The 23,377-nt window shown below is 38.9% G+C and overlaps 2 protein-coding genes across 2 annotated transcripts in view; both read left to right on the top strand.

Moving 5' to 3' along the window:
* The window catches only part of CCDC163 (coiled-coil domain containing 163), a 36,953-nt gene extending 34,973 nt beyond the window's left edge, over positions 1-1,980 (top strand). Inside the window, 1 exon segment of the mRNA XM_036854979.1 lies at positions 1,872-1,980. Within this exon segment, the coding sequence (XP_036710874.1) occupies positions 1,872-1,933 (62 nt within the window). The 3' untranslated portion in view covers positions 1,934-1,980.
* The window catches only part of TESK2 (testis associated actin remodelling kinase 2), a 111,830-nt gene continuing 90,388 nt past the window's right edge, over positions 1,936-23,377 (top strand). The window contains exon 1 of the mRNA XM_036854759.1: positions 1,936-2,183. Coding sequence (XP_036710654.1) covers positions 1,962-2,183 — 222 coding nt within the window. The 5' untranslated portion in view covers positions 1,936-1,961. The remainder of the gene's footprint in view (positions 2,184-23,377) is intronic.

Genomic DNA, 23,377 nt, shown 5'->3' with positions numbered 1-23,377 from the left:
TGGTAGCTCTATTTTTAGTATTTTAAGGAATCTCCATACTGTTCTCCATAGTGGGTGTACCAATTTACATTCCCACCAGCAGTGTAGGAGGGTTCCCTTTTCTCCACACCCTCTCCAGCATTTATTGTTTGTAGATTTTTTGATGATGGCCATTCTGACTGGTGTGAGGTGATATCTCATTGTAGTTTTGATTTGCGTTTCTCTAATAATTAGCAGTGTTGAGCGTCTTTTCATGTGCCTGTTGGCCATCTGTGTGTCTTCTTTGGAGAAATATCTATTTAGGTCTTCTGCCCATTTTTTGATTGGGTTGTTTGTTTTTTTGATATTGAACTGCATGATATGTTTGTAAATTTTGGAGATCAGTTGCATCATTTGCAAATATTTTCTCCCATTTTGTGGGTTGTCTTTTTGTTTTGTTTATGGCATCCTTTGCTATGCAAAAGCTTTTGAGTTTAATTAGGTCCCAGTTGTTTATTTTTGTTTTTATTTCCATTACTCTAGGAGACAGATCGAAAAAGATATTGCGATTTATGTGAAAGAGTGTTCTGCCTGTATTCTCCTCTAACAGTTTTTTTTTTTAAAATATTTGTTTGTTTGTTTGTTTAGGCTGTGTCAGGTCTTAGTTGGGGCATGTGGGAACTTTAGTTGCAGCATACGGACTTCTTAGTTGCGGCATGCATGCGGGATCTAGTCTATTCAGGGATATGTCTATTCAGGGATTGAACCTGGGCCCCCTGCATTGGGAGCGTGGAGTCTTACCCACTGGAGCACCAGGGAAGTCCCCTCTAAGAGTTTTATAGATGCTGGGAAAACTGGACAACTACATGTAAAAAAAAATTAAATTAGAACATCTTTTTAACACCGTACACAAAAATAAACTTAAAATGGATTAAAGGGACTTCCCTGGTGGTCCAGTGGTAAAGAATCCACCTTACAATGAAGGGGGTGTGGGTTCGATCCCTGGTCAGGGAACTAGGATCCCACATGCTGCGGGACAACTAAGCCCCGCACGCCACAACTACTGAGCTCGTGCCTCAACTAGAGAAGAGAAAACCCACATGCCACAACTAGAGAGAAGCCTGAGCGCTGCAATGAAAGATCCCGCATGCCTCAACGAAGATTCCACGTGCCACAACTAAGACCTGACACAGCCAAAAATAAATAAATAAATAATAAATAAATCTTTAAAAAAAATGGATTAAAGACCTAAGTATAACTGATTCTTGTGGAAAAAGTAGATGTAAGGGGAGACAGGCTAAAAGAAAAAGTGGGCTTTTGTTTTTATTCTTAGGTACCAGATGGGATGGAGCCTTCTGTAGTCACTTCTGCTGGACTGGGTTGTTTAATCAAGAGTGGAATTTTAAATTGCTTTTGGATATAGTTTTCTTCTTTTAAAATTATACAATTTTATAGTATAAAATATTTGTCATCCTTGTTTTATATATTTGGACTTAATGACTTTTCAAATGAAGAGAAAATTATGTGAGGCTGTGAAGGGCATTGGCAGGAGCACAGGCTTTTGAATCAGACAATCTGGCATGTTAACTTTATCTGTACCATTTGGTGACTGTATGATTGCTTGACCTCTCTGTGAAATGAACATAATAATCCTTATATCATGGATTATTTGAGAATCAAATGACATGACATATGCATAACTCTTACAGTATGTTTCCTAGATAATAGGTACTCAACGAATAATAGATATATCACCACTTTTTGAAGGTAAAAGCATAAAGTGTTTTTTAGATCTGAAAATCAGGAGCTAGAATATGAAAGAGGAAATATTTTTACATTGATAGTGTACTGTATGCCTGTATTTATTATTCATTAATGGTTTTAATGAAATATCATTTTAATCTCTTATTTAGTGACAAGCCAGAAGAGAAGTAAAACTCAACAGAAATTTACTATGTGTGGAATTCATTCCTAAAAGAAGAAAAAAAGTGATTATTGAGACTATGGATCGGAGCAAACGGAATTCAATTGCAGGATTTCCTCCACGTGTGGAGCGTCTTGAAGATTTTGAAGGAGGTGGTGGAGGGGACGGGAGCATGACCCAGGTGGGAAGAGTTTGGCCCTCTTCATATCGAGCTCTTATAAGTGCCTTTTCCAGACTGACGCGTTTAGATGACTTCACCTGTGAAAAAATAGGGTCTGGCTTCTTCTCTGAAGTGTTCAAGGTGAGTGATGCATCAGTTTTTCTCATATTGTCTTGTTGATGGCCAGTTTCACTGCAGAGTTGACAGTTGTGTTTAATTAAGACGTAGACTTTGCCTTGTCAGGGTGCTGTGGATCTTGAGCAGTGTTACAAACTGTCCTCTTGAGCTATCTATTAACTTGTAAGATATTTTATTTATTTTAATTATAAAAATACTACATGCTGATCAAAAATTAAAATAATATAGGAGCCTCTTCCACTCCCCCAGAATTCTTCATCATCCCAAATGGAAACTTTGTACCCATTAAAAAATAACTCCCTCCACTACCCTTAGCCCCTGTTAATGTCTGTTCTACCTTCTGTCTCTATGAATATGTCTATTCTAGGTATCTCATATTAATGGAATTATACAATATTTGTCCTTTTATGCCTGGCTTATTTCACTTAGCATAATATCCTCAAGATTCATCCATGTTGAAGCATATATCAGAATTTCATTTCTTTGGAATTCTCTGGCGGTCCAGTGATTAGGACTTGGTGCTGTCACTGCCGGGGCTCTGGTTTGATCCCTGGTCCGGGAACTAAGATCCTGCAAGCCACATGGCAAGGCAAAAAAAAAAAAAAAAAAAAAAATTTCATTTCTTTTTATGTCTGAATAATATCCCATTGTATGTATATACCACATTTTCTTTATCCGTTCACCTGCTGATGGACATTTGGGTTGTTTCCTCCTTTTGATTATTGTAAATAATGCTGCTATGAACACTGATGAACAAGTAACTGAGTCCCTGCTTTCAGTTCTTTTGGGTATTTACCTATAAGTGAAACTGATGGGTCATATAGTAATTCTGTGTTTAGCTTTTTAAAGAAGTTGTGGTAAAATACACATAACATAAAATTCACTATCTTAACCATTTTTAAGTGTACAGTTTTAAGTATATTCACACTGTTGTGCAACCAATCTTCAGAACTTTTTCATCTTGCAAAACTGAAACTCTGTACCTACTAAATAATTCTTCCCTTCCCTCTCCCCGCAGCTCCTGGCAACAACCATTCTACTTTCTGTTTCTATGAGTTTGACTACTCTGGATACCCTATATAAATGAAATCATGTAGTTTTTGTCTTTTTGTGATTACCTTATTTCACTTAGTCTCTGTTTTACTTTTTAAGGAACCACCATAATATTTTCTGTAGAGTTGTACCATTTTACATTCCCACCAGCAACGTACAGTGGTTCTCACTTCTCCATAGTCTTACTAACACTTGTTCTTTCTTTCTTTCTTCCTTCCTTCCTTCCTTCCTTCCTTCCTTCCTTCCTTCCTTCCTTCCTTCTTCCTTCCTGATATTAGCAATTCTGGTGGGTATGGAGTGATATCTCATGTGGCTTTTTTTTTTTTTTAAAGGGAGTGAATTTTTTTTTTTAATTAATTTATTTATTTTTATATTTATTTTTGGCTGTGTTGGGTCTTTGTTTCTGTGCAAGGGCTTTCTCTAGTTGTGGCAAGCAGGGGCTACTCTTCATCGCGGTGCGCGGGCCTCTCACTATTGCGGCCTCTCACTATTGCGGCCTCTCGTTGCGGAGCACAGGCTCCAGACGCGCAGGCTCGGTAGTTGTGGCTCACGGGCCTAGTTGCTCCGCAGCATGTGGGATCTTCCCAGACCAGGGCTCGAACCTGTGTCTCCTGCATTGGCAGGCAGATTCTCAACCACTGCGCCACCAGGGAAGCCCTCTCGTGTGGCTTTTTTTTTTTTTTTTTAAATTTATTTCTTTTATTTCTTTTTATTTTTAGCTGTGTTGGGTCTTCGTTGCTGCACGCGGGCTTCCTCTAGTTGCGGCAAGTGGGGCTACTCTTCGTTGTGGTGCACAGGCTTCTCATTGCAGTGGCTTCTCTTGTTGTGGAGCATAGGCTCTAGGCGCTCGGGCTTCAGTAGTTGTGGTACACGGGCTCAGTAGTTGTGGATCACGGGCTCTAGAGCGCAGGCTCAGTAGCCGTGGCTCACGGGCTTAGTTGCTCCGTGGCATGTGGGATCTTCCCAGACCAGGGCTCGAACCTGTGTCCCCTGCATTGGCAGGCAGATTCTTAACCACTGCGCCACCAGGGAAGTCCCTCTCATGTGGCTTTGATTTGCATTTCTCTAATGACTAGTGATGTTGAGCGTCTTTGCATTGGCCTTTTGTGTATCTTCTTTGGAAAAATATCTATTCAAGTCTTTTGTCCATTTTTGAGTTCGATTTTATTTATATGTAAGGGTCATATCCTTTATCAGATATATGATTTGAAAATATTTTCTCCTATTCTGTGGGTTGTCTTTTTACTCTCTTATAGTGTCCTTTGATGCACACAAGTTTTTAATTCTGATTACGTCTAGTTTACCTATTTTTTCTTTTGTTGCCTGTGCTTTTGGTGTCATGCCCCAAAATAACTTCCAAATCCAATATCATTATTTTCCCCAGTGATTTCTTCTAAGAGTTTTTTAGTTTTAGCTCTTACATTTATGTCTTTGATCCATTTAAGTTAATTTTTGTATGTGGTGAAAAGAAAGGTCTAACTTCATTCATTCAATGGTGCTGAGTTTTCCCAGCACCGTTTGTTGAAAAAAACTGTTCTTTCCCCATTGAATGGTCTTGGTACCCTGTTGAAAATCAATTGATCATATGTGCCAGTGTTGATAACGCTTTTATTTTATTTTATTTAAAAAAATATTTATTTAGGGACTTCCCTGGTGGCACAGTGGTTAAGAATCCGCCTGCCAATGCAGGGGACATGGGTTCGATTCCTGGTCCGGGAAGATCCCACATGCCACAGAGCAACTAAGCTCGTGCAGCACAACTGCTGAGCCTGCGCTCTAGAGCCTGCGAGCCACAACTACTGAGCCCATGTGCCACAACTACTGAAGCCCACACACCTAGAGCCCGTGCTCTGCAACAAGAGAAGCCACCACAATGAAAAGCCTGTGCACCACAACGAAGAGTAGCCCCCACTCGCCGCAACGAGAGAAAAGCCCATGCACACAACGAAGACCCAACGCAGCCAAAAATAAAATAAATAAAAAATAAAATAAATAAATTTATTAAAAAAAAAAAGTCATTGCCATACCCAAGGTCATCTAGGTTTTCTTCTGTGTTATCTTCTAGGAGTTTTACAGTTTTGCATTTTATATTTAGGTCTGTGATCCATTTTGAGTTAATTTTTATGAAGGTGTAAAGTCTATGTCTAGATTCATTTTTTTGCATGTGAATCTCTAGTTCTTCCAGCCCCATTTCCTGAAAAGACTATTTTTGCTCCGTTTTATTGCCTTTGCTTCTTTGTCAAAGATCAGTTGACTCTATTTATGTGGATTTCTAGGTTCTCTATTCTATTCCATTCATCTGTTTGTTTATTCTTTCATCAATACAACAAAGTCTTGATTACTGTAGCTTTATAATATGTATTGAGGTCAAGTATTTGTTCTTCTTTAACACTGAGTTGGCTATTCTGGGTTTTTTGCCTCTCTATATACACTTTAGAATCAGTTTGTTGATATGTACAAGATAACTTGCTGGGATTTTGGGATTGCATTGAGTCTATAGATTAAATGGGGAAAAACTGACATTTTGACAATATTGAGTCTCATCCATGAACATGGAATACCTCTCCATGTATGTAGTTCTTCTTTGTTATCTTTCATCAGAGTTCTGTAGTTTTCTTCATACAGATCTTGTACATATTTTGTTAGATTTACACCTAAATATTTTATTTTGGGGGTTGCTAATGTAAATAGTAATTTGTAATTTTAAATTCTACTTATTCATCGCTGGTATATAGGAATGTAATTGGGCTTTTTTGTACTAACCTTGTATCTTGCAATCTTACTATAATTGCTTATTAGTTTCAGGAGGTTTTTAAAAAACTAATTAATTAATTAATTAATTTGGCTGCCTCAGGTCTTAGTTGTGGCATGTGGGATCTTTCATTGCAGCACACAGGCTTCTCTCTAGTTGTGGTGCTCAGGCTCCAGAGAACAGAGGCTCAGTAGTTGTGGTGCACGGGCTTAGGTGTCCCACGGCATGTGGAATCTTAGTTCCCTGACCAGGGATCGAACCTGTGTCCCCTGCATTGGAAGGTGGATTCTTAACCACTGGACCACAGGGAAGTCCCTATGTGCTGTCATCATTTCTAGTGTAATTTGGTTTGATTTCCTTTTTTTTTTTTTAAACATCTTTATTGGAGTATAATTGCTTTGCAATGGTATGTTACTTTCTGCTTTATAACAAAGTGAATCAGCTATACATATACGTATATCCCCATATCTCCTCCCTCTTGTGTCTCCTTCCCACCTGATTTCCTTTTTAATCTAAGAATTATATAAAATGAGATTTTAAAATTTCCACACAGTAAATTTTCTTTTGGTAATTGTTTGATATTTAATTTCTAATTTTAGTGCATCATGATCAGAGAAAATGGCTTATATGAAGTCTGGCTTTGGAGTATAATTTAGATTTTGTTTTGGTGTAATGCATGATCAGATTTTTTTGAATGCTGCAAATGCGTTTGAAACAAATATGAATTTCTATTTGTTTGCATAAAGTTCTATATACCTCTGTTAGATTAAGCTTTTGTATTGTGTTATTCAGATGTTATATGGCCTTCTTTATTTTAGTCTAATCTATTTCTTTGAAAAAGTTCTATTAATAGTTCCTAATGTGTTTATAGATTTCTCCTTGTATTTCTCTCAGCGTGTTATTTATTTACAGGCCATTTTGTGAAGTAGATATTAATAGAAATTCATGATTATTATTGGATTGTATGCTATAGATGGATTGTATATTTTATATATGCTAGTTTTTTATTTTTATCCCACCTTATGCTTTTAGCTTTGATTTCTACTTTATCTGATATCAATATTGTGTACCTTCTTCCTCACTGTATGCATTTGTCTGTTGTTTTGGTTATTATTTCCCAGTATGTCTTTTTCCATCTCTATTTTTATTCTGTCTGTGATAGTACATTTTTTTTTAAAACAATTTAAATTTATTTATTTATTTATTTATTTATGGCTGTGTTGGGTCTTCATTTCTGTGCGAGGGCTTTCTCTAGTTGCGGCAAGCGGGGGCCACTCTTCATCACGGTGCACGGGCCTCTCACCATCGCGGCCTCTCCTGTTGCGGAGCACAGGCTCCAGATGCGCAGGCTCAGTAGTTGTGGCTCACGGGCCCAGTTGCTCCGCGGCATGTGGGATCTTCCCAGACCAGGGCTTGAACCCGTGTCCCCTGCATTGGCAGGCGGATTCTCAACCACTGCACCACCAGGGAAGCCCTGATAGTACATTTTTAATGTGTGTCCTGTGAAACAGTTTTATATTTAGTTTTTTTGATCCAAAATTAAATTTGCCCATAAAGAGAGAGATTATAATCTGTTTACATTTATTGTGATTGCTTCTGTCTTTATACTGAGTAAACTCTTAAATGGTAATTTAATGAGTATAGAATTTAGGACAGTAGTTATTTTCCTCAGCACTTTGAAATTACTCTTCCCCTTTTTCTTCTTCTTTTTGTAGTTCACCTCTATTGTTGCTGATAAGTTAATTCTTAGTCTGGTTGTTACCCTTTTTATTTTTCATTTATTTATGTATTTTTTTAAAAGACTATGGTTTCTTTTTTCTTTGTTTTTTTTTTGGCTGCAGTGGGTCTTCATTACTGCACACGGGCTTTCTCTAGTTGCGGCGAGTGGGGCCTACTCTTTGTTGTGGTGCATGGGCTTCTCATTGCAGTGGCTTCTCTTGTTGCGGAGCATGGGCACTAGGCACACAGGCCTCAGTAGTCGTGGCACATGGGCTCAGTAGTTGTGGCTCACGGGCTCTAGAGCACAGGCTCAGTAGTTGTGGCGCACGGGCTTAGTTGCTCCATGGCATGTGGGATCTTCCTGGACCAGGGATCGAACCCATGTCCCCTGCATTGGCAGGCGGATTCTTTTTTTTTTTTTTATAGCTACTTTATTTATTTATTTATTTTTGGCTGTGCTGGGTCTTCGTTTCGTGCAAGGGCTTTCTCTAGTTGTGGCAAGCGGGGGGCCACTCTTCATCGCGGTGCGCGGGCCTCTCACTATCGCGGCCCCTCCCCTTGTGGGGCACAGGCTACAGACGCGCAGGCTCAGCAGTTGTGGCTCACAGGCCCAGTTGCTCCGTGGCATGTGGGATCTTCCCAGACCAGGGCTCGAACCCATGTCCCCTGCATTGGCAGGCAGATTCTCAACCACTGCGCCACCAGGGAAGCCCTGGCAGGCGAATTCTTAACCACTGCGCCACCAGGGAAGTCCCAGGGATTTTTTTTTTTTAATCTCTTTTTATCTCTGTGCACTGCTGTATCCTCAGTGCCTAGAATTCTATTTGGTACATAGTACCCATTTTTCTACAGGGTTATTTTTCTTGTATCTTACTGATCTGTGGGACTCCTTTATATCTGTGCTATGAATTATAGATATTTTCCAAGATTGTAGTGCTTTTTAAGCTAGTTTTTAACAATTTTTCAATGTAGAAATAGTTCATTTTGTTTTTTACTGTCATGACTTCTGTTTCTTTTATTATTTAGAAAGGCTGTCTGCACTCCTTTGTTATAAATAACATAATTTTTTTCTTATCACTTTTATGGTATTACTACTTATGTTTAAATATTTGATCCATCTTTTATTTTTTAAGATGTGTACTCAGTTCTGCCAGCAACATTTAGTGTATATCAATATTTAATATTTTTCTCACTGATTGGAAATGACACCTTTATTCTATACTGAATTTTCGTAAGTATTTTGGTCTCTTTCTAGACTTTATTCTATTGCATTGAACTGTCTATTCATATACCAGCATTGCAGCTTTATTTTAATATCTGGTTAGTCTAGTTCTCCATCATTATTATTCCTTTTCAGAATTTTCTTGGCATTTCCTCCTTATTTTTAATGTGAGTTTTAGAATGAGTTTGCCAGTTTCTAAAAATATACTATTGCCATTTTTATTGAGATTTGAGTAAATTTATAGATTAATTTACAGAGAATTTTATCTTTATGATATTGAGTCTTTTTATATAAGCACATGGCGTGCCTTTTCATCTGTTCAAGTATTTTGTGTCCCTTTGTAGACATTAAAAAGTTAAAAAAAGGGCTTCCCTGGTGGCGCAGTGGTTAAGAATCCGCCTGCCAATGCAGGGGACACGGGTTCGAGCCCTGCTCCAGGAAGATCCCACATGCTGCGGAGCAACTAAGCCCGTACGCCACAACTCCTGAGCCTGTGCTCTAGGGCCCGTGAGCCACAACTACTGAGACTGCAAGCCACAACTACTGAAGCCCGCGTGCCTAGAGCCCCTGGTCTGCAACAAGAGAAGCCACCGCAATGAGAAGCCTGTACACAGCAACAAAGAGTAGCCCCCGCTCGCCGCAACTAGAGAAAGCCCACGCGCAGCAATGAAGACCCAACACAGCCAAAAATAAATAAATAAAATAAACAAATTTATAAAAAAAAAAAAAAAAGTTAAAAAAATCTTCCACATTTCTTGTGATGTTTAGTATTAGTTTTTTCTTTTTTCTGTTGCAGTTGTAATTGGGAACTCTACTTCCATTATATCTTCTGTTTGTTGTTTGCATATGAGGACTATTAATTTTTTACATATTAATTTTTGGTGCATCTAGTATGCTGAGTTTTTTAATGTTTGCAATAGATTTTCAGTTGATTCACTTTGATTTTCCAGACATACAGTCATATCTGTGAGATAAATTTATTTCCCATTTTTATATCTCACTTATCTTTTTCTCAATAAATTGCATTGATTAATACTTCCTAAAATGTTAAATAATAGTGATATTTGACATCTTTGTGTTGTTCCTGACTTTAATGGGAATACTTGTAGTGTTTCCTAATTAAACATGATATGGTTTGGGGGCTGAAGTAGATATCTCTTTTTCTATTGGATCTTCAAAATCTTAACATAAAATCTCCTGTTTTGTGAATAATTATTTTTATGCAGTATGGATGTGGAATTTTTACCGTATGTCTTTTCAAAGCCTGTAGTATGATTGTTAATTTTATGTGTCAACTTGACTGGGTCGGGGGTGCCTAGATATATGGTCAAATTTTACTCTGGGTGTGTCTGTGAGAGAACGTTTTGGATAAGATTATCATTTGAATTGGTAGCCTGAGTAAAGCAGATTGCCCTCCCTAATGTGGGTTGCCCTCATCCAATCATTTGAAGGCCCAAGTAGAACAAAAAGGCTGACCTTCCTATGATTAGAGGGAACTCCTCCCTGACTACTTTAGCTGGGATATCCGTATTTTCCTGCCTTTGGATTGGAACTGAAATATTGGCTCTTCTTGGGCCTTGAGCCTGCCAGCTTTTGGACTGGAACTTACACCATCAGCTCTCCTGGTTCTCAGGCCTTCAGACTCAGACTGAAATTACCAGTGGCTTTCCTGGATCTCCAGCTTACTGACTGGAGCTCTTGAGACTTCTCAGTCTATAACTGTGTGAGCCAGTTCCTTATAATAAATCTCTCTGTCTCTGTATATATCCTGTTGGTTCTGTTTCTCTGAAGAACTCTGATACATATGGTGATACATGTATTTTTCTCTTTTGCTCTCTTAGTAAAGTGAATTATATTAGTAGGTAGCCTAATAGTGAGTTATCTTTGCATTCCTGGTGTATTATTCTTTAATGAGTTGCTAACTTCTTTTTTTTTTCTTTAATTATTTTCTTTCTTTATTTTTGGCTGCGTTGGGTCTTTGCTGCTGTGCGTGGGCCCTCTCTAGCTGCAGCGAGCGGGGCCTCTCCTTGCCACGGTGCACGGGCCTCTCACTGCAGTGGCCTCTGCCGTTGCGGAGCAGTGGCTCCAGGTGCGCGGGCTTCAGCAGTTGTGGCACGCGGGCTCTAGAGCACAGGCTCAGTAGTTGTGGAGCACGGGCTTAGTTGCTCCGCAGCATGTGGGATCTTCCTGGACCAGGGATCGAACCTGTGTCCCCTGCATTGGCAGGTAGATTCTTATCCACTGCGCCACCAGGGAAGCCCCAGTGTGTTTATTTTTAAGGTTCATGATGAATTTAGCTAGTTTGCTCTCTTAGGAAATAATTAAGACTGATGAACTAGGGCAGTGGTTCTCAACTGGGGTCAGTTTTGCCCTACTAAGAGATATTTTGCAATGTCTGGAGATATTTTTGGTTGTCACAACTGGGCAGGGGGTGCTACTGGCATCTAGTGGGTAGAGGCCAGTGATGCCATTAACATTCTACAATGCACAGGATAGCCCTCCACAAAAAAGAATTGTCTGGCCCAAAATGTTAACAGTGCTGAGGTTATAAATCCCTGGCCTAAAAGCACTAAAAAGATGAAAGTATAACATCTGTTACTAAATTTAGGAAAAATATACTTTTAGAAACAAAACAGTTTGGATTTACATTTAAAACCATTTGTGAGCTTCAAAGAGTTTCCTTTGATTGTTAATCTTTTCTTTTTCACGTTTTTAAAAACTATAAAACAGATTAGGGTAATTTCATTGTTTCTAGGAAAATGACTTAGAATATTTTGGATGTTAGTGAAACCTATTTAGGGAAGAACTGAGGTATGTGTAAGAAGAGATGACATGAGTGTTTGTGTGTACATTTGTAAAGTAAGAGAAAAGAATGTAAAACCAAATGGCACAATGGCCCTAATCTCTTACCTTCTGGTAAGTGGAAAATATATTCAGCTGTAGTGTAGCAGTGGCTGACAACCTGTTCAGTGTTTTAAATTAAGAGTGTTTCTGGTAGGATACAGTAGAAGGCTCTTAATTTCTTTTTTTTTAAAATTAATTAATTAATTTCTTTATTTTTTTGGCTGTGTTGGGTCTTTGTTTCTACGCGCGGGCTTTCTTTTTGGTTGCGGCGAGCTGGGGCTACTCTTAGTTGCAGTGTGCGGGCTCTCATTGTGGTGGCTTCTCTTGTGGAGCACGGGCTCTAGGCGTGTGGGCTTCGGTAGTTGTGGCACACGGGCTTCAGTAGTTGTGGCTCGCGGGCTCTAGAGCATAGGCTCAGTAGTTGTGGCGCACGGGCTTTGTTGCTCCGCGGCATGTTGGGATCTTCCCGGGCCAGGGCTCGAACCCGTGTCCCCTGCATTGGCAGGCGGATTCTCAACCACTGCGCCACCAGGGAAGCCCTTAATTTCTTTTTATACTAGTCCTTGTTTTGTTTGGGAATATAATTGGAAGGAAGATTTCTAGGAAGATGACTTTTCCAGTCTCTTGAGATAACTAAAGTACCCCATGAGATACTAAAACACGGAATTATTTTAGTATGTATTGTGAAACCTATAAAACCTGGAATCCCATTCTAGAACAAGGTATCAATGTGATTTCTTTTCTTTTTAATAAGAGCTTTACTGAGAGATAATTCATATACCGTAAAATTCTCCTTTTTTAAATACATAATTCAGTGGTTTTTAGTATATTTACAAGGTTGTACATCCCTCACCACTGTCTAATTTAAAAATATTTTTATCATCCTAAACAGAAATCCTGTACTTATTAATAGTCACTGCCCATTCCTGCCTTCCCCCATCTCCAGGCAACCACTAGTATTCTACTTCATGTCTCTATAGACTTGCTTCTTCTGGACATTTCATATAAATGGAATCATACAATATGTGACCCTTATGACTGACTTCTTTTACTCAGCATAATGTTTTTAACATTGATCCATGTTACAGCATGTATCACTATTTCAGTCCTTTTTATGGCCCAGTAATATTACAATGTATGGATAATACCACATTTTGTTTATATAGTCATTTGTTGATAGATATTTGGATTGTTCCCATCTTTTGGTTATTGTGAATAGTGCAGCTATGAATATTTGTGTACAAGTATTTGTTTGAGTACTTGTTTTCAGTTATTTTGAGTATATACCTAGAAGTGGAATTACTGGGTCATATAGTAATTTCATTGTACTTTTTGAGGTACTACCAGACTATTCTCCACTGTGGCTGTTTCATTTTACATTCCTACCAGCAATGTATAAGGGTTCCAGTTTCTGTAAAACTCACCAACATTTGTTATTCTATCTCTTTATTATTTAAAAATTTTTTTATTATTATAACTACCCTAGTGCATGTGAAGTAGTATCTCGTGGGTTTTTTTTTTTTTAGATAATAATTGATTTACAATATTATATTAGTTTCAGGTATACAACATAGTGATTCAAAAGTTTTATAGGTTATACTCCATGTATAGTTATTATAAAAATTGACTATATTCCCTGTGCTGTACAATATATCCTTGTAACTTATTTTTATACATAGTAGGTTGTATCTCTTAATCTCCTACCCCTATATTGCCCCTTTCCCTTTCTCCATTGGTAACCACTAGTTTGTTCTCTATATCTGTGTTTGTTTCTTTTTTGTTATATTCACTAATTTTATTTTTTTTAGATTCCACATACAAGTGATAACACATAGTATTTGTCTTTTTCTGACTTATTTCACTAAGCGTGATATCCTCCAGGTTTATCCATGTTGTTGCAAATGGTAAATTTCATTGTTTTTTATGGATGAGTAGTAATCCATTGTATATGTATATATACCACATCTTCTTTATCCATTTGTCTGTTGATGGACACTTAGGTTGCTTCCATATCTTGGCTATTGTAAATAATGCTGCTATGAACATGGGAGTGCATGTATTCTTTCGAATTAGTGTTATCCTTTTCTTCGGATATATACCCAGGAGTGGAATTGCTGGATCTCATAGTAGTTCTATTTTTAGTTTTTTGAGGAACCTCCATGCTGTTTTCCACAGTGGCTGTACCAGTTTACATTCCTTCCAACAGCGTACAGGGTTCCCTTTTCTCTTTTTCCTCGCCAACACTTGTTATTTGTGATCTTTTTGGTGACAGCCATTCTGACAAGTGTGAGGTGATATGTCTTTGTGGTTTTAATTTTCACTTCCCTGATGGTCAGTGATGTTGAGCATCTTTTCATGTGCCTGTTGGCCACATTATGTCTTCTTTGGAAAAATGTCTATTCAGGTTTTCTGTCCATTTTTAAATTGGGTGTTTGTTTTTTTGATGTTGAGTTGTATGAGCTGTTTACAAATGTTGTATATTAACCCCTTATCAGTCATGTCATTTGCAAATATTTTCTCATTCAGTAGGTTGTCTTTTTTTTTTTTTGGCTGCGTTGGAGGTCTTCGTTGCTGCATGCAGCCTTTCTGTAGTTGCGGCGCGCAGAGGCTACTCTTCATTGTGTGCAGGCTTCTCATTGCAGTGGCTTCTCTTTGTTGTGGAGCACAGGCTCTAAGCGTGTGGGCTTCAGCAGTTGTGGCACGTGGGCTCAGTAGTTGTGGCTCATGGGCTCTAGAGCGCAGGCTCAGTAGTTGTGGCACATGGGCCCAGTTGCTCCACGGCATGTGGTATCTTCCCAGCGCAGGGCTCGAACCCGTGTCCCCTGTATTGGCAGGCAGATTCTTAACCACTGTGCCACCAGGGAAATCCCTTCTCTGTTTATCTATTTTATATATAGTAGTTTGTATCTGCTAATCCCAAACTCCTAATTTATCCCTCCCCACTAAGTGAAGTGACTTCCTTCACTTAGTATGATAATCTCTAGGTTCATCCATGTTGCTGCAAATGGCATAATTTTATTCCTTTTTATGGCTGAATAGTATTCCATTGTGTTTGTTTGTGTGTGTGTGTGTGTGTACATATATATACCACATCTTCTTTATCCATTCATCTGTTGATGGACATTTAGGTTGCTTCCATGTCTTGGCTATTGTAAAATGGTGCTGCTATGAACATTGGGGTGTATGTATCTTTTCGAATTAGAGTTTTCTCCATATATATGCTCAGGAGTGGGACTGCAGGATCATATGGCAACTCTATTTTTGTTTTTTTAAGGAACCCCCATACTGTTTTCCTTAGTGGCTGTAACAATTTACATTCCCACCTACAATGTAGGAGGGTTCCCTTTTCTCCATGCTCTCTCCAGCATTTGTTATTTGTAGACTTTTGGATGATGGCCATTCTGACTGGTGTGAGTTGATACCTCATTGTAGTTTTGATTTGCATTTCTGTAATAATTAGCGATGTTGAGCATCTTTTCATATGCCTATTGGTCATCTATATGTCTTCTTTGGAGGAATGTCTGTTTAGGTCTTCTGCCCATTTTCTGATTGGGTTGTTTGTGTTTTTGTCATTGAGTTGTGTGAGCTGTTTGTATATTTTGGAAATTAAGCCCTTGTTGGTAGCATTGTTTGCAAATATTTTCTCCCAGTCCATAGGTTGTCTTTTTGTTTTGTTTATGGTTTCCTTTGCTGTGCAAAAGCTTTTACATTTGATTAGGCCCCATTTGTTTATTTTTGCTTTTATTTCTATCACCTTGGGAGACTGACTTAAGAAAACATTGGTATGATTTATGTCAGAGAATGTTTTGCATATGTTCTCTTCTAGTAGTTTTATGGTATCATGTTTTATATTTAAGTCTGTAAGCTATTTTGAGTTTATTTTTGTGTATGGTGTGAGGAAGTGTTCTAATTTTATTGATTTACCTGCGGCTGTCCAGCTTTCCCAGTACTACTTGCTGAAGAGACTGTCTTTTCTCCGTTGTATATTCTTCCCTCTTTTTTTTTTTTTTTTTTTTTTTGGCCAGGCCCACAGCTTGTGGGATCTTAGTTCCCCCACCAGGGATTGAACACGGGCCCTGGCAGTGAAAGCGCCCGAGTCCTAACCACTGGACCACCAGGGAATTCCCTATTCTTCCCTCCTTTGACAAATATTAATTGACCATAGGTGTGAGAGAAATAAACCCATTATTTCTCTGCTCTCTATTCTGTTCTGTTGATCCATATGTCTGTTTTTGTGCCTTTGCCGATTTTCTTTTTAACTTCTTTTGTTTTTGGCCATGCCGTGCGGCACTCGGGATCTTAGTTCCCTGACCAGGGATTGAACCCATGCCCCCTGTAGTGGAAGCACGGCATCCTAACCACTGGACCGCCAGGGAATTCCCTGCCCCTTTTTTTTTTTTAAAGAGAACTTTATTTATTTATTTATTATTTTTTGGCTGCGTTGGGTCTTCGTTGCTGCGCACGGGCTTTCTCTAGTTGTGGCAAGTGAGGGCTACTCTTCATTGCGTGCGTGGGCTTCTCATTGCAGTGGCTTCTCTTGTTGCAGAGCATGGGCTCTAGGTGCGCAGGCTTCAGTAGTTGCAGCACATGGGCTCCATAGTTGTGTCTCACGGGCTCTAGAGCGCAGGCTCAGTCGTTGTGGTGCACAGGCTTAGTTGCTCCGTGGCATGTGAGATCTTCCCGGACCAGGGCTCGAACCCGTGTCCCCTGCATTGGCAGGCAGATTCTTAACCACTGTGCCACCAAGGAAGTCCCCTGCCCATTTTTAAGTTGGGTTGTTTTTGTTGAGTCGTAGGAGTTCTTTATGTAGTGTCCTTTGATGCAGAAAAGTTCTTAATTTTGTTGAGATTCAATTTTTAGTTTTCCTTTTGTTGCCTGTGCTTTTGATGTCATATCCATGAAATTGTTGCCAAATTCAATGTCATGAAGATTTTCCCTAATGTTTTCTTCTAAGAATTCTGTAGTTTTAGCTCTTAAGTTTTGGTGCTGTTGTAAATGGAATTGTCTTCTTTTCTTCTCTTTTCTTTCTCTCTTTCTTTCTTCCTTCCTCCCTCCCTCCCTCCCTACCTTCCTTCCTTCCTGGGTCTTAAAAAAAGGAATATTTTTTTAAAACAAAAGTGACTACAGTGAAAGGGGTTTTAAAAAGAAAACTAAGAAAGTGGTGTTTTGCTTGGGAGGATTCTTATACTCATGCAATGAGGACTCTTTCTTTAACTTCAACAGTGGAAGTGTTGGAAGCATGCAGTGGCTGAGATCAAACTAAGAATGCCAATGTCAGGCCAAAGCCAGCTGGTGTCTTCCAAAGTGACAGAAGGGGATACTGTAGGGAAAAACACAGGCAGAGCTGCAATCTTTTTGCCTCCTCTAGAAGAGAACTTTATGTGCTGTAAGGAGAATGCTCTAGCTACCCTGGGTTCTAAGGATAGGACTTAGTTTCTAGCAGTTTTTAAGAAATATTTATTTATTTATTTGGCTGCGCCCGGTCTTAGCTGCGGCACGTGGGATCTTCATTGCCACATGCGAGATCTTTAGCTGCAGCATGTAGGCTCTTTTAGTTGCAGTATGCAGGCTCTTAGTTGCGGCATGCGGGATCTAGTTCCCTGTTCAGGGATCGAACCCAGCCCCCGGCATTGGGAGTGTGGAGTCTTAACCATTGGACCACCAGGGAAGTCCCTCTAGCAGTTTTGTTGTTGGGGGAATTGTTTTCTTAATTTCATTTTCAGATTGCTTATTGCTAGTGTAGAAAAATACAATTGATTTTTATGTATTTATCTTGTATCCTGTAACCTGGCTGAACTCTTCTATTAGTTCTAATAGTTTTTGTTGTGTGGATTTTTTTTTTTTTTTAGAGTTTTCTATATACAAGATCATGTTGCCTGATCAATATGAATCTTGATTGCATAAGTGATCTCTTGAGAATCAATCCCCAAACATACATTCCTTTAGAAGATTAATTGAATTTCTTTGGAATCAGCTTTTCTTGTTAACTAATACAGTTAAAATGTGTCTTCTCACATAACAAGAGGTATGGCTCCTTGTTTTTAAGCCCACCATATCAAATACTTTGTCATTTTGGAACCAGATTATATTCTAAAGGTGTTATTGGTAATGATGTCAGTCTTGAGAGAGTGGTACTCATAGTACTGATTTGATCATCCCCCCCAAAGCCTTGTTTGTCTTACTACTCTTGGGGAGATTTTCTCCTCTCCCATATCTGGACCCTTGCAGTCTGAGTTAAATGCCCATATTCTGTGTCTTCACAGAAACCTATGTTACCTTATCATATTCTTTTGAAATCATCTGTTTAAAGTGTCTTGTCCTCCCACTTAGCTTTAAGCTCCATGAGAACAGGGACCATGTCCTATTTACCTTCATTTCTCCAAGATATAGCACTGTGCCTAGAATAGAGTAGGCATTCATTCATCCATCTATCCATCCATTCATTCCTTCAATATATTGTGGTCTTTCTAAATACCAGGCACTGTGCAAAGTGCTGAGATACAGTGATGATTAAAACTTGTTAATCCTGACCTTGTGGAAATTATAATCTAATGGTAAGCAGTTACATTAAGTAATTACAAGGGTAATTGCCACATAAAGGGAAGCATAGCATATTATTTATTGTTGCATAACAAGTTTACCACCAATGCAGTGGTTTAAAAGAACACATACTATTATATCTGCTTCTGTAGTTCAAGAGTCCAGGTATGACTTAGCTGGGTGCCCTGCTTCAGAGTCTCACAAAGCTGAAATCAAGGTGTCAGCTGGGGCGGCCGTTTTACATGAGGCTCAAATGGGGAAGGATCTTCTGCTAAGCCTGCATGGTTGTTGGCAGCATTCAATTCCTGGCATGCTGCTGAATTGAGGGCTTCTGGTCCTTGCTATGTTTCCTTCTCCATATGGCAGCTTGATTCTTCGAAGCCAGCAAACAAGAGAGTCTCCGAGCAAGATGTGGGTAACAGTCTTATGTAACATCGTTATATTTAGGTTGCAGTTAATTCTTCTTTAATGTTTTAATTTATATTAAAGTCACTTTTCCCATATTGAATTCGTGAGGAGTAAGTCACTGATCCTGCCCAGGGGCAAGGGGACAGAATCACATAATGGCATGACACCAGGAGGCGGGGATTATAGAGTCCAACCTAGAGTCTGTCGCCACACACAGATTGCAGTGGGGCTACAAAAAAGCCATACGCTTAATTTGAAGAGGGATGATGGTCTTCTTGAAAAAGTGAAGTTTAAGTTGAGACCTGAAGGGTGAGTAGGAACTAGCCAAGTGAAGAAATGGTTGGAGATGAGCATTTCTAGGAGAAGGAACAGTCTATTCATAGGCCAGTGAATGGAGTCTGAGGTGCAGTTGAGGATTTGAGAGAAGTCTAGAATGGCTAGAGCAGAGGGTCAGTGGGAGATTGGTAAGAGACGTAAGCAGAGGTTTATTGTTGAGGACCTCATCATCTGTAGAGGTCCTAAAAGGTAAGGATTTTGGATTTTATCTTAAGAAACTTGCTTTTATTCAAGGGTGTAATATGTTCTGATGTGCATTATAAAAAATTACTGGCTGCAAATATCAAATGAATTGGAGAGGGTAAGAATAGATTCAGTTTGGCAATGGTCCAGGTGAAAGATGTAATGTGTAACTTGTGGTGGAGGTGTTGTGTGGTGGCAATGGGGGTGGAGAAGAATGAAATGATTTGAAATACTAGACATGCTTTTTAATTTACCAATTTAAGTATGCTTGTAAAAAAAATGGAGAGATATTTAGAAGGTATTACCTGTAGCATTTGGTGAATGATTGGATGTGATGGTGAGAGGAAGGAGGAATCAAAGATGATTTCATGGGACTTCCCTGGTGGCGCAGTGGTTAAGGATCCTCCTGCCAATGCAGGGGACACGTGTTCGAGCCCTGGTCTGGGAAGATCCCACATGCCGCAGAGCAACTAAGCCCGTGCGTCACAACTACTGAGCCTGCGCTCTAGAGCCTGCAAGCCACAACTACTGAGCCCGCATGCCACAACTACTGAAGCCTGCACACCTAGAGCCTGTGCTCCACAACAAGGGAAGCCACCTCAATGAGAAGCCCGCGCACCGCAACGAAGGGTAGCTCCCGCTCGCCGCAACTAGAGAAAGCCTGTGCACAGCAACGAAGACCCAATGCAGCCAAAAATAAATTAAATAAATGAATTAATTAATTAAAAAAAAAAAGAGAGAGATGATTTCAAGTATGTGCAGCTGGATGTTTGAGCCCTGAAGGAGGAGCACATTTGATGATTTTAAATTTGGATTGGTGTGAGGTGCTTATGAGACCTATATGTGGAAATGATCCACATGCAGTTTCTTTCTTTCTTTTTTTTTAAAAAAATACTTATTTATTTGGCTGCATCGGGTCTTAGTTGCGGCATGTGGGATCTTTGTTGCAGCATGCTGTGCCTTTTGTTGCACCATGCGGGCTTTTCTCTAGTTGTGGCGCATGGGCTCCAGAGCGTGCGGGCTCAGTAGTTGAGGCATGAAGGCTCTCTAGTTGTGGCACGTGGGCTCTAGAGCGTGTGGGTTTAGTTGCCCCATGGCATGTGGGATCTTAGTTCCCCGACCAGGGATCGAACCCGCATCCCCTGCATTGGAAGGTGTATTCTTAACCACTGGACCACCAGGAAGTCCCAATAAGCAGTTTCTTATAAAGATCTAGGGCTCAGAGAATAGATCTTGTTTGGAAATGTAAATTTAAGAGCCATTTACATAGAGTAGCTGAAGCCATGGATATGAATGAGATTATACAGAGGGCTTGGGACCAAGCATTGAGGAACTCCAACATTTAAGGGTAGTGTAGAGGAAGGAAGAGCTGGCAAAGGAGTCTAAATAGGACTAGCAACAGAGATAAGAGAAGCAGTGTGTGTATGTGTGTATCTGTGTGTTAGAATGAGTGGAAGAGTGAGACTTGATGAAGAAATTCACACCTAAGATGAACACAAAGTTTTTGTTCATTTCACTGTACCCTGTATAACAATGCCCAACTTGTAGTGTTGGAAGGATCAAATGAAATATGTAGATCACCTTGTACAATGCCTAGTCCATCAAGCAAATAGTAGCTTTTAAGATTTTTGATATTGTTATTTTCTCAATTTCAGTTTTACACAACAGTTCAAATTTGATCTTAGGTCAGCCCACTATTTTTAATTTTATTTTATTAAAAATTTTTTATTGAAGTATAGTTGATTTACAATGTTGTGTTAGTTTCAGGTATACAGCAAAGTGATTCAGTTATACATACGTACATATTTCTTTCAGATTCTGTACTATTATAGGTTATTACAAGATATTGAATATAGTTCCCTGTGCTATATAGTAGGTCCTTGTTGTTTATCTATTTTATATATAGCAGTGTGTATCTGTAGTTTGTTAATCCAAAACTCCTAATTTATCCCTCCTCCACCCCCCTTTCCCTTTGGTAACCATATGATTGTTTTCTGTGTCTGTGAGTCTGTTACTGTTTTGTAAAATAAGTTGATTTGTATCATTTTTTTTAAAGATTCCACAAATAAGTGTTATAATATGATACTTGTCTTTCTCTGACTTGCTTCACTTAGTATGATAATCTCTAGGTCCATCCATGTGGCTGCAAATGGCATTATTTCATTCTTTTTTATCAGCCTACTACTTTTTAGATGTGATTTCAGTTTTGAAGGTTATATGAAATCAGATGCCTTCTTTTCTTACCATTAGTATCATATTTTTCATAGCATGAATGAGTGTTCCCTTCTTTATGCCTCCTATATACCATGTACAGACTTCATCAGAGCAATGATACATTTTTGTTTACATGTTTGCCTTTCTCTGTTAGATCAAAACTCCCTGTGTTTTTTATGTCTGTATGTTTAACGCAGACTGCCACATAGAGGGCACTCACTAAATATTCATTGCATGAGAAAAGAATATATATATACATTATAAGAATACATTAAGAGGCAAAGTAGCTGAGAGACTGGAGCTAGACTGCCTTGGTTTGAATCTTGGCTCTACCACTTATAAACTTTCTGATCTTGGGCAAGTTACTTGACTTCTGTGCCTTGGTTTCCTCATTTGCAAAATGGAGATAATAATAGTGGTGTTGTTGAGAAGATATAATGAACTAGTGTATATGAAGTGCTTAGAATAATGTCTAGCATATAATACACCCTATATAAGGGCTAGTTACTATTTCTATTATATATAGTTAAGATCTGTTGAGTTCTTTGTGATAAGTACTGTGTTAAGAACTCATACACGTTATCTTTTAAAATGACTACAACAATCCTATAAGTAGTTAGACTTCCATTATATAAATGAGGAAACTGAGGTTAAAAATATTTAGCATCTTGCCAAATATATTACAACAAGTAAATGGAACAACTAGGATTTGAATTCCTATCTACCTAATTGATGAATGGACTATTGCATCTAATTTTGATTTGGTATACAAGAAATAGATTATTTTATTTATTAATTTTTATGTATTTATGATATATTTCTGGACTATGATAGCATGTAATAAGAGTTTCTTATAGAGTTCAACCTGATTAAATTCATGTGGCAAGTATAATATATAACGAGGTATAAAAGATAAGACAGGGCTTCCCTGGTGGCGCAGTGGTTAAGAATCTGCCTACCAATGCAGGGGACATGGGTTCGAGCCCTGGTCTGGTAAGATCCCACATGCTGCGGAGCAGCTAAGCCCGTGAGACACAACTACTGAGCCTGAGTGCCACAACTACTGAAGCCCGCGCGCCTAGAACCCGTGCTCTGCAACAAGAGAAGCCACCCACTGAGAAGCCCGTGCACTGCAACAAAGAGTAGCCCCCGCTTGCGGCAACTAGAGAAAAGCCCGCGGGCAGCAACAAAGACCCAACGCAGTCAAAAATTAAAAAATAAATAAATTTAAAAAAAAAAGGATAAGACAAAGGCTTAGGTTCCCACTTTCTCTCCTTGGTATATTTTCTGAAATTGACAGCACTGTATCTAGAAATGCTAAGCCATAAGATTAGTAAACTTATAAACAAGAAGAGCCAGATATCTGCCGTCTGCTTGGTACTGAAAAACGGATTTTTTCACATTCATGGCTGTACATTTATTGTTTAGTGCACATGGAGTTTGTCATGCAAACTTTAAATCTGTAGGGTGAACAGTTGTATATGGAAAGTAAAGGAAACATTTTAGTATGTGAATGTTATTTTGTTCTGGGATGTTTTATTTTTGTGCTTGGGAATGTAAAGGTTTTGTGTTCTCTGGTAGCCTTGTCTGCTTTGTCTGAAAAGTAAGATACTGGATCTCAATATTGCTAGTGTTGCTGCTGTGGTCTCAGTGCCCCAAGTGACTATAATTTTTTATCCTCTCAATCTATAACTTGTGAAATTTGCATGAGAGTGAATCTTCTCTTTTAAATGTTGCAATCTGAATCTACAAGTACTTAAGGATTTTTCTCAGACTGTCTATATTTTATCCTTTTTTTTGGCCATGCCACGTGGCTTGTGGGATCTCAGTTCCCCGACCAGGAATTGAACCCATGCCACAGCAGAAAAAGTCCGGAATCCTATCCACTAGGCTACCAGGGAACTCCCAGATTGTTTATATTTTATT

Source organism: Balaenoptera musculus, chromosome 1 (genome assembly GCF_009873245.2).
Source record: "Balaenoptera musculus isolate JJ_BM4_2016_0621 chromosome 1, mBalMus1.pri.v3, whole genome shotgun sequence".
Taxonomy (NCBI): domain Eukaryota; kingdom Metazoa; phylum Chordata; class Mammalia; order Artiodactyla; family Balaenopteridae; genus Balaenoptera; species Balaenoptera musculus.
This window is presented reverse-complemented; position numbering and strand designations above follow the sequence as displayed.